The sequence below is a fragment of the Brassica oleracea genome, chromosome C3 (assembly GCF_000695525.1).
Source record: "Brassica oleracea var. oleracea cultivar TO1000 chromosome C3, BOL, whole genome shotgun sequence".
Taxonomy (NCBI): domain Eukaryota; kingdom Viridiplantae; phylum Streptophyta; class Magnoliopsida; order Brassicales; family Brassicaceae; genus Brassica; species Brassica oleracea.
The window spans coordinates 63,330,587-63,342,216 of record NC_027750.1 but is presented as its reverse complement, the minus strand read 5'-3'; the positions used below and the strand labels follow the sequence as shown (position 1 = coordinate 63,342,216).

The following is an 11,630-nucleotide window of genomic DNA, read 5'->3' as shown; positions in this document are numbered from 1 at the left end:
GTGTTCTGTTCTCTGTATAAATATGTAATGGCCATTGTTGTGTAAAGTAAGCAAGTAAGAAATCAGTTCTCTACTTCATCTTTCTCTACTACCTCTCATTCATACGTTCTACACAAACATTCCTCTGTTTTCTTTTCTTTGAACAAGACCAAAAACAGAAAAAGATAAGCACGAAGAAAACCTGCAATTTTCTGCAGTTTGCAACAGCCAGTCACGTGGTCCTTTGCAGTACAAAATTTGCTGTACAATGTTTTCTTCTTCAACCTCCGTTATCTCGCCATTTAATGGAGAGTCTGACCAATCACTAAAGCTACATCCAATTAAGATTCTGTCTAAATGGAAATTTTCTTATTTATTCTTATTTTCAATGGAAATCTTCTAGACCAATAATTTACAAAATAAAAAGTACATTTAATTTTTTTTTAATAATTTATATTTTAATAATAAATATAAATATATACATTATATTGAAATAAAGTAAAATAATAGAATTAAAAATAAATATAATAGAAAAATCTCCGCCCAGGCCGACCCTAGTTTTTTATTTGTAATGAATAATATTATAGTCTATCATGTATTATATTAATAGATTACCCTCACATGTTATTTCTAACCCAACATATAATCCATATAATGTTACTAAAAATTATAAAATCCTCAAAATATGGTCAATATTTATATTGTGTGATTCTCTCTTTTTTCATATTAATGACTTATAAAAATAAAACTAATCACATAGAAATTCTAACAAATCAATTTATCGGTAGCATATAAAGTAATACCCTTTAAAAATATTCAAGATTTCGAGAATGGAATATCTAAATTATGTTTTTGACATAGATTTACTAGAACAAACTCATCCTAATATTTATATAAGAAACATATATGATCTACTAACAAAAAAAATAAGTATCCAAACTACAAGCCATACATTCTAAATCAAGTTTAATAAATTATTAAAAACACTTCTAACACTATTTAAAAATAATAATAATTCTGTGTTTTAACACGGGTTAGAATATAGTTTAATCTTTGTTTTTGGGTTTTTTGATGCTTCTAATCTATTAATTTAGAGTTTTATTGTTATCTACCATTAACAAGTCATAGTAAGACCACTTAAGAGAATTAGTTAATATGATATATTTGATTACTCACATTAATAATAAATCAACTATAAATTTGATTTTTTTTTAATTATAACAAAATCTGTTGAGAAAAAATCTAACAAAATCTATATAAAATTTTATAATTATTTTTATAAAATAACATATTAATTAATTTCTTAATTAATAATATAATATTGTTATAAATCAATGTTAACTAAAATTTTATTATAAAACAAGAAAATAAAATTATATACTATTTTTTATAAACTCTATGATTATATTCTGTACAATATAGAAATAGAAGTGCTATATGAATTAAAAATGACAAAATTATATAAATAGTAAATTAACAAATTTTATTTTTCAAACTGTTTCATTTAAATAAATGATCACACATCATTAAAATGGATTAAAATTCGTAAATTATATAATATGCTTATACAAAAATAAATTTATTAACATAGGTTAAACTTGTATATCTACAACTATATATTATTTTTTTATTTATTTTGAAACTCTCAAAAATATATTTTTTAAAATGTTTAGATACAAAAATGTAATAGTATATAATAACCTTAGTTCAAATACTATTTAAAAAAGATGCTATTAGAAATATCAAATTTTAGTAATTCACTTAAATATTAATGACAAATCAGATTTTTATTATAATTATTTTTTAATTGTAACAAAATCTGTTGAGGAAAATTTAGAAAATATTACCAAAAATTCAAATATTTTTTTATAAATTAATGTATTAATGTAGTAACAAAAACAAATTCAAAATTCATGTAATATTCCAAACTCAAAAATAGTAATGTAATTTTTCAAAATTTCTTGACAAAATATAAAATTTGAAATAAATATTCAAACTCAAAATGATAATATTTTAAAATTTTAAAATATAAAATCATAGATAATAAAAAATAACTCTTCGAAATGCACCAGGAAAAAAACAAACTATATATGTTGTAAAAATTAAAGTTATCTAATATTTGAAATCTTAATTAAAAATAAAAAGATAACTTAATATCATAACATCCAAAAAATATCCTATATCAAAAAAATTTACTAAAATAATATGACAGATGATATTATGTATAAAATTTACTCAAATAATAAGGATTATATTATTTAAATAAAACAGTATTTTTACTAATAAATCCTGTAAAATATTAAAATATAAGTTAAAGTATAATTTTTAAACATAACATGTAAATAAAAATTATCTTAAGCATATTTATTTTTATAATATAAATAAATAAATTTTAAAAATGTATTATAGCAAAATGTATAAATTAAAAAAATGTATTTTGAAGGAGATTATCAATTTGATTATTTTATATTGTTATTTTATTATACCTAACTCGAACATATGTTAGTAAGTAATAAAAATTAATAACAAAGTAAAATATATCAAACAAATCACTATATATTAATAATACCGAATAAAAAATATAAACAATTATATTATAAAGTTGCATAATAGATAGTATTAAATTAAAAATTTTATATATAAAGCATTTGTAATAATATAAAATATATTTATAAAATAAAAGAAAATCTGCAGTGCGGATTAAAATCTAATTTAATCTTTATTTTTGGGCTTTAGCCCTGTCTACGAATCACACATATCATTTGGTTACAGCTAGATAAATTTTCTAGTAAAGCTAAGAATAATACAAATAAGACTATACGAACAAAGTGGGCAACTATTAAATTTAGAACACAAAAAAACTATTAAATATGGAAAGCAATTTAATGGAGAGTTTGATTATCATTAAAGCGACATCCAATTAAGATTCTGTCTAAATGGAAAATTTTATTTATTATTTTTAATGGAAAACTTGGTGGCCAAGTTCCTTGCTCTGTATTTATAGAAGGATTTAGGTGGAGACAATGTGAACATCTCTTCAGTTACGGTTCTTTCTTTGTTTTGTTTTATTTTAATTTACTGAAGAAAATTGATCATGTCTCTCCTTCTCGGTCACTCCCCGAAGCTCTTCATTCGAAAACCAGTGTTGGTAAGAGCCTCTGCTGGCGGCTCATCTTCCGTGGTGCAGACCCCTCCTTGTTACGTCAAGGGAGCTGATCCTTGTGGGGCGGATCATGTATTACTCGATTATTCACACTCTATGAAAAATCGTCCTATATTGATAAAAAAGGCGCCTGAGGAGTTGGTGTATAACGATGCAGAAGTAACAACAATCGGGTCCTCTCATGGCTGGGTAGCCTCTTTGATGCATGGCGTTGGCATTTTGCGTCTTCATGATGATCTAAACCCGGTTGCATCTGATGCAAATCCAAAATGCATCACGTTGCCTCCTCTTGTAACTTTGCCTCAATGCCAAACCCAAATCATCACCAACGTGTCCTTGCAGGGCCGGCCCTGAGATTTATGGGGCCGTAGGCGATTTTTAAAAAATTCCAGCTAAAAATTCTTTTTGGTAAATTTGGGGGCCTAAAAAAAAATTTTGGGGGCTTTTTTCTATGTAATTTTTTTCAAAATTTTTGGGGGCCTAAGGCCAATGTCTCGTTAGACTTTGCCCAGGACCGGCCCTGTGTCCTTGTCCTCACTATCTCCAGAGGAAGAAGATTGTGTCGTGGCTGTTAAGTTCATGGGACCCCAACTCAGCTACTGCCGACCCTCTGCTCAAGGCAACTCCAAGTGGTTCAACATCAGGATCGCAAACCCTTGCTTCTTCTCCTCCCGTCTCATGTTTTCCAAGAGACATAACATGTTTTGCATACCTGGATCTGGAGGCCAACTCATTGCATCATGGAATCTCTGCAAAGACGAACACACACCCAAGATTCAGGTGTTGCGATATGTTGACCTTCCCGAGCTGAGCGAAGCAGAACGTGAGGTTATGGATACCTGTTTCACCACCGAACACTTGGTGGAATCGCCATTCCCAGGTATGACCATTTTGGTCAAGTGTTTCAGACAGACCGTGGACGGTACCAATTTGAAAACAAAAGCTGTAATGGTGTTCAAGGTAACCCCCATGGGAAGAGCATTGTACACTCGCCACCTTGAAAATATCACTATTTTCATCTCAAAGTCTGAGTCATTCTCTGTCCGTGCTAGCTCTTTTCCTGGGGTGAGTCCTAACCAAGTCTATATCTTGGATGACACCGAGATTGTATTATTCAGCCTTGATGATTCTACCATCTCATCTTCTACTGAAAGAGTCGTGGCCCCTTACTTTTTGCCACCTCAAAATATAGAATATTAAGTTTTGGATTGAGTCGAGTCTAGAGTCAGCCTTCTCTTTAAAAGCTTTCAACCATCAAAATATAATCTGTTTTAGTTTACCCTATGTGAAAATAGAGTTCCAGTTAAAACAAAATTAATTAATATCTCAATAACTTGCAACATTTGTGTTTTTTCTTGAAGAAACTCTTTACAAGAACTCAAAACCGAAGACTCAATCCTCAAATCCATGCATTCTGTTCACATGTTCTACTATTCTCAAAACTGATTCTTTCTCCAAACCGGTACATGTCCTTGGACCACCTTGCCAATGAAAATTCTCGTACCTCGATGTTGCCATTTAGATTAGCAAGAGACAATATGGCCGTCACATGATTGCCTGATGGATATTTAGCAACCCCTCAATGGTTTTGATTCTGGAAATAAAACTGTAGAAGAAGAAGAAGAAGAAGAAGATGATGATGATCATCAGGTTTTGGTGGTTTATGAAAATTGTTGCAACTACAACAACCCTCTGTGGCTCTGCTATTACCACAATGTTTGAGCAGCGATGGGTTCGCGGCTTCTTTTCTCATGTGATGATGAGTCTTATTTCGTATGTAATTTGAGGAGAGTCCGGATTGATCTTGGATCAGTTTTTTTTTTCTCAGATAATAGAAAACTGATGCAACTCAAACATGTTCAAGCTTCGGTAATGATTAAGAGTTTGAGTTTATATTATTTGTAGCTTCAGTTCCAAACTATTGTAATGAAAATTTTCTATAATCAATGGATGCCTTTTATACCTTTCACTGTCGTGTTTTGAGACTAATATGTTTTTAGTAAAGTTTTGTATATTTCTTCTGGATATGTGTGTGTATTTTGTTTCGGCAAATCTCATAGTCCTCTCCAGTTGCAAACTGTTTCTCATCTTTAATGATCCCTCCCGCATCTTCAGTTACAAGAAACTCGAACTTGTTGACCAGTTCAAACATAGGTGTTTGAACCGAAAATAGTGTGTTTGTCGAATTCATACAATGAAGAATTTAAGAAATAGATTTTTTAGATTCTTGAGGATAAAGAGAAATCAACATAGAAATCAAATGGAAAAAAAACATCAAAAAGAATTTATTGATTAAAGATTATATTACATGTATGATTACAAGTGTAAATAAATCTAAGAATCAATAAGCTCTTTGTATGAAGTGTTTAATATGTAAAATGGGAGAAGAGAGATCATTTCTCATAGGGAGGTAGCTCCTTATTTATAGAAAGATGAAGCCTAGAGCTTTCTAGCAATATGAGCCTAGTTCAATGTCTAATGGGCCTTGAGGAGTATGTAAATCCACCCCCAACAGTAAGCCCCCCAAGTTTGTAGAGAGATATGCAGTCGATCTCTATGAATTTTACGAATAGGGTTTATTAGACAATTAACTAGACACATTCATGCCTATGACGATTTAGGCGAGTTTACTTTGAACTTGTGCCTAGTAAAAGGCGAGTTTGCTTTAAACTCGTTCTTAGCGAAAGACGAGTTTACTGGACTCATGCTGAGGCAAAAAGCGAGTTTACTGAGAACTCGTGCCTAGTAGAAGGAGAGTTTTTGTAAACTCATGCTTTGCCAAAGGCGAGTTTTTATAAACTCGTGTCTAACAGTAAGCGAGTCTAATGCAAATTCGTGCCTAATAAAAAGCAAGTTCAATTTAAACTCGTGCCTAGTAAAAGATAAGTTTACCGAACTGTTGCCGACCCAAAGCCTCGAGCAAAAAGCGATGGAGTGAAATCATAGCCGACCAAAAGAATCTTGACCTCCACGTCAAGCTAAACGTTCGTTAATGAGATTGGGCTTGGAGTTTAGCCTTTTGCTTCTTCTTTTGAGTGAGGCCCAAGCTACACTCTGTCGATTTGTTGAAGTGAGGAGCAATTACTCGTCTGACTTCAAGCTCCGTCAGTTTCATCGACTCCGCAAGCCGTTTGTAGCACGTCTTTAACTCGGAACAAGCTTCTAGCGATGGAGCTGTTGAAGACATCCCGGAGCTTAAGAAACCTCTGCTTGTCGAGAACCAGATGCCGAGTGAAAATATACGAGATGGAGTAGTAGACGAGATGGCCTCCTTGCTGAGATCATGTGAAGCTCTCCTTTGATGGTGAGATCATAAAGAGGCTCGTCTGTCTACGGATATGCTGCAATCTCCACTTCTCGAAATGAGTTGTGATGAGGACGAACACGACTGTTCCCGTTGGCGTTGGAGCTCCAGTCGGTAAGAGTTAATCTCCTCCTGAAGCTTGGTGAAGCCACGACTCGGCGAAAGAAAGCCTTAAGCTTCACGATCTCAGCGACATGACTCGATCTCGGCGATCATGACGTCTTGGATAAAGGAAGAAGCTTTCTCTGGCTGTTTATTCTATCGCTTCCATTCCAGCCAATGGTAAGGCTTTAACCTCCTCCTGAAGTTTGGTGATATCCTCAAAGCACGAGGCAAGGAACGGCTTGGCTGCAAGGCTGCACTGCTTCGGCCATTAAGACGCTGGAGAGGGCTCAACGATAGTCATCGCATTCATCACTGACATCATCAGTAACTCAAAGGTCTCAGCTTTAATGGTGAGGCAAAGGCTGAAACAGCTGGAACCAAACAGGATTGGTCCTCAGGCTGGGTTTCGATGGAGAAGAAGACTGTTGAGTCATCATCGCCTTGCTTTCTCTTCCTCTGCCTGAGCAAATTGTTTCACAGAAGCCTGAAACTTGTCGATCATTAGTTGAGTTGAGAGACGATAAACACGAAGCTTCTCTTGTTCACACACTGGTGCCTTCTCCTCCGGTAATTGTAACTGTACATATTTCTTTGCAGAACCCTCAATGGTTCAGCTCTTGTCAGAGATGGTGGTGAGCTCTGCGTATCATAAAACAAGTTGGCAAAGAGAAGCAAGAGCTTTCAATGGAGGCGTGATGGGATTTCATCACTGAGAGCCTGAGTCTGCTCTCAACTCTTCAGATTTCCCGATCACAACAGACTCGTACCAAGGTCAAGCTTGTGAGCTTCGCCTGGATCGAATCTTTGGAGAATGACATGCCTAAACCGCCGCCATCAACCCAAGAACGCCGATTTCAAGTTCGATGATTTGGCTGCATCACAAAAGAACTGTCGCCTTATCAAAGCCGAGAACGTGAGTCTCGAACAGCTTATCCTATCTTGTGATGAACAAACCGGAAGGGCTTGAGTTGAGTTCTAGAGACTACAGAAACCGAATCGTGTGATAACGAGACGCCGAGATCGCTGTGACAAGGTGATTAACAACGGAAGCTTCGGCAGCTGCCCCTCCTCCGTCATCGTCGCCCAGCGGGACTGGCAGCTCCGGTTCCTCCGCCAGCCGGATCGGTTCTTCTTCGACGAGACGGCAAGCTGAGAATCTTCGGTTCGTTGGTGACATCAACGGCAAGGTTTCGAATAAAGCTTCGTCCTTTTTCAAGACTCGTGTTTTTCCAGATTTTCTAGCCGTCCAAATCGAAGAAGAAAGAAGTCGGAGAAGAAATAATCGATTTTGGATTTTTTTTTTTTTTTTACACCCTAGATCTACGGTTTTGCCAAGTTTGATATGGTATTAAGATTGTTCTCTTTGGCCCCCTCCTTCTAGCGCCAATTGTTTGAACTGAAAATGGTGTGTTTGTCGGATTCATACAATGAAGAATTTAAGAAATAAATTTCTTAGATTCTTGAGGCTAAAGAGAAATCAACATAGAAATTAAATGGAAAAAGAACATCAAAAAGAATTTATTGATTAAAGATTATATTACATGTATCATTACAAGTGTAAATAAATCTAAGAATCAATAAGCTATTTGTACGAAGTGTTTAATATGTAAAATGAGAGAAGAAATATCATTTCTCATAAGGAGGTAGCTCCTTATTTATAGAAAGATGAAGCCTAGAGCTTCCTAGCAATATAGGCCTAATTCAATGTCTAATGGATCTTGAGTAGTATGTAAATCCACCCCCAACAACAGGGACAACAAGTTCAGCTGTTAACTTCCCATTGTAATCCTCAGTCTTCACAAAAACCGATTAATTCGGTAAGATATATGCCGAACCAAATTAACCAAAAACCGAAACCAGATAACATGAACCTCCGTTATCTCGCCATTTAATGGAGAGTCTGACCATCATTAAAGCTACATCCAATTAAGATTCTGTCTAAGTGGAAATTTTCTTATTTATTCTTATTTTCAATGGAAAACTTGGTGGCCAAGTTCCGTGCTCTGTATTTATAGAAGGATTTAGGTGGAGATAATGTGAACATCTCTCCAGTTCCCGTTCTTTCTTTGTTTTGTTTTGTTTTAATTTACTGAAGAAAATTGATCATGTCTCTCCTTCTCGGTCACTCCCCGAAGCTCTTCATTCGGAAACCGGTGTTGGTAAGAGCCTCTGCTGGCCGCTCATCTTCCCCGCTGCAAACCCCTCCTTGTTTCGTCTGTGGCGAGGATCCTTGCGGGCCGGATCATGTAGAACTCAGTTTTGCATATGCTACTAGATTTTATCCTAAACTGATAAAAAAGGCGCCTGTCGAGTTGGTGTATAACGATGCTAGTGATGCAGCGGTAACAACAATCGGGTCCTCTCACGGCTGGGTAGCCTCTTTGATGCATGACGTAGGCACTCTGCGTCTCCATGATGATCTAAACCCGGTTGCTTCGAATTCAGATCCAAAACGCATCTTGCTGCCTCCTCTTGTAACTTTGCCTCATTGCCAAACCCAAATCATCACCAATGTTTCCTTGTCCTCACCATCTCCAGAGGAAGAAGATTGTGTCGTGGCTGTCAAGTTCTTGGGACACCAACTCAGCTTTTGCAGACCTGCTTCTCAAAGCAACTCCAAGTGGTTCAACATCAAAATCGACAACCCATGTTTCTTCTCCTCCCGTGTCATGTTCTCCAAGAGACATAACATGTTTCGCTTACCTGGAGCGGGAGGCCAACTCATTGGATCATGGGATCTCTGCGAAGACAAGCACACACCCAAGTTTCAGGAGTTGCGATATCACAACCTTCCCGAGCTGAGCAAAGCTGAACGTGAGACTATGCACTCCTGTTTCACGAGCGAACACTTGGTGGAATCTCGATCCACTGGTGAAACTTTTTTGGTCAAGTTGTTCAGACAGACCGTGGACGGTACCAGTTTGAAAGTAAAAGGTACCAAATTGAAAACAAAAGGTGTAATGGTGTTCAAGGTAGACGACCATGGAAATGCAGTGTACACTCAAGACATTGGAGATCTCGCCATCTTCCTCTCAAAGTCTGAACCTTTTTGTGTCCGTGCTAGCTCTTTTCCTGGGGTGATTCCTAACCAAGTCAATATCTTGGATGTCAGGGAGGTGGCATTTTTCAAGCTTACTGATTCTTCCATCATAAGTTATACTCACAGAATCAAGGCCCCTTACTTTTTTCCACCTCAAAATATAGAATATTAAGTTTGGGATTTGAGTCGAGTCTAGTAGAGTCTGTCTTTTCTTTAAAATCTTTCAACCATCAAAATAAAATATATATGTCTTAGTAGATAGAGTTCCAATTAAACAAAATTAATAAATATCTCAATAACTTACAACACTTGTGTTTTGTTCTTCAAGAGACTCTTTACAAGAACTCAAAACCGAAGACACAATTCTAATGTCCACGCATCTGTTCACATGTTCCACTATCCTCAAAACTGATCTTTCTCCACACCGGCACATGATTTTTGCTCGACGAATTCTCTGGAGACAACTCTTATGGGATGATTTTTTCAATCGGAAGTTCACAACAATATAAGTTGTACATCGTGAATCTGTTTTGTTCTGTTCTTATATTGTTTAGGGGTTGCGTGATATTGATGCGATTGGTTTGGTTTCTTCCTCTTCTTTGCGATTATTTTAGGGTTTCAAAGTTTCCTAATCATTTATTTATTTATTTTTGTAGTGATCTTAAATCTACTTGGAAAGCGCTTGACTCCGCGTCATCGATTTGACCGTTTCTCGTCGGTGAGATATATTTTCTGTATTTTAGCGATTGACATAAGCCATGTTCATGATATTTGATTTACAGTATAACTTAAAACTTGATCTCTTGATCGTGCTTTAGATTTGGGCTACTTGAGGTTCTGTTATGGATATTATCTGTGTGTGTCTAGACTTGAAATTTGTTATATAAAGCGATGGTTATATACATACCTTTCTTTCTTGTGCTGATGATATTATATTCTTTGTACAAATGGAGAATCACATATTGAATCTGATAATTCAATAAGATTACTTAAATTAAATGGTTGCTGCGAATAGACATTGTGTAATCAAATTAAGACAGATTTTTTTCTGAGTCTAAGATTAGTTCTTTTAGTTGTTTTCGCTGTACAAGTAATAGTGTGGTATTCACTCGAGCCTCTCTCTGTTATTTTTTTTTCCCTCCTTGTTTACAGTATGTGTGTGAGGAGAAGCCATCATTGACAGATTGAAGATAAGTGTGAATCTTTGAGTTGAAGCAATATAAAACAAATAAGTTCTTTTACTGCTTTAGTGATTATGCTTTTTGATTGCTTGGGTTTTGTTTTTATGAAACTCAAGAGATTCGGTGGACATTTTTCTACTGCTGATTCTTACTTTTGTTTTAGTTTCAATCAAAACTCCAAAAAGATCATAGGCAGACATTAATTTAGTAGTGTTCTGTCAGATTCTTATTTGGGTACATTGTCTCCCGATCGAGTCCCCTTGCGTGAAAGCTTAGAGACCCAGAGGAAATGTAAACCATCTCCCTATAAACTATTGGTTGGTACTAGTGCATGTCTAAGCAAAAGATGTTTAGGGGGATGGAAAGTAGAACATACTTTACAAAAACAACCATCGGCTTAGAAAAAAGTCGTAAGGCAAAGACTATAATAACTCCATTGGATGGATAAACGACCAATGGCTAGGGATGTTAACTACCGGATTAGGGCTCAACCCTCTTTTGTTTATTATAAACCCAGTCCTATTTTAACTCAGCCATATTTTAACTTAGCCATATTTTAATCCTATTATAATCAAGGGTTAGGGCTGTTACCAGGGTTAACTCATTTAATTGAAAAAAATATTTTATTTATTTTTGTTCTTAAATTTTAAAGATAAAACTAGAAAAATTAAGATATGATATGATTCTTTCCGCCAATTTGTTGAGCATCAAAATCAAAAGTTTTCCTCCCAAAATCGTAAAATCGAGTTTTTGCTCCACAACTAAGAATAAAGTTTTTCCGCCAAAAAACAAAAATTGTGTTTTTTTTCCGCCAAAACCTAATTTGAGTTTTTCCACCAAAACCACAAAATCAAGTTT

General features: G+C 35.1%; 1 protein-coding gene and 1 pseudogene across 1 annotated transcript; both read left to right on the top strand.

The window, feature by feature from the left end:
• Positions 1–3,031: 3,031 nt before the first annotated feature.
• Positions 3,032–11,630, top strand: part of LOC106335678 — a 17,718-nt pseudogene continuing 9,119 nt past the window's right edge.
• LOC106335677 lies at positions 8,616–9,817 on the top strand. Its single transcript, XM_013774259.1, has one exon. It carries the CDS (start codon positions 8,657–8,659, stop codon positions 9,761–9,763), a length of 1,107 nt encoding a protein of 368 aa, XP_013629713.1. The 5' UTR covers positions 8,616–8,656; the 3' UTR covers positions 9,764–9,817.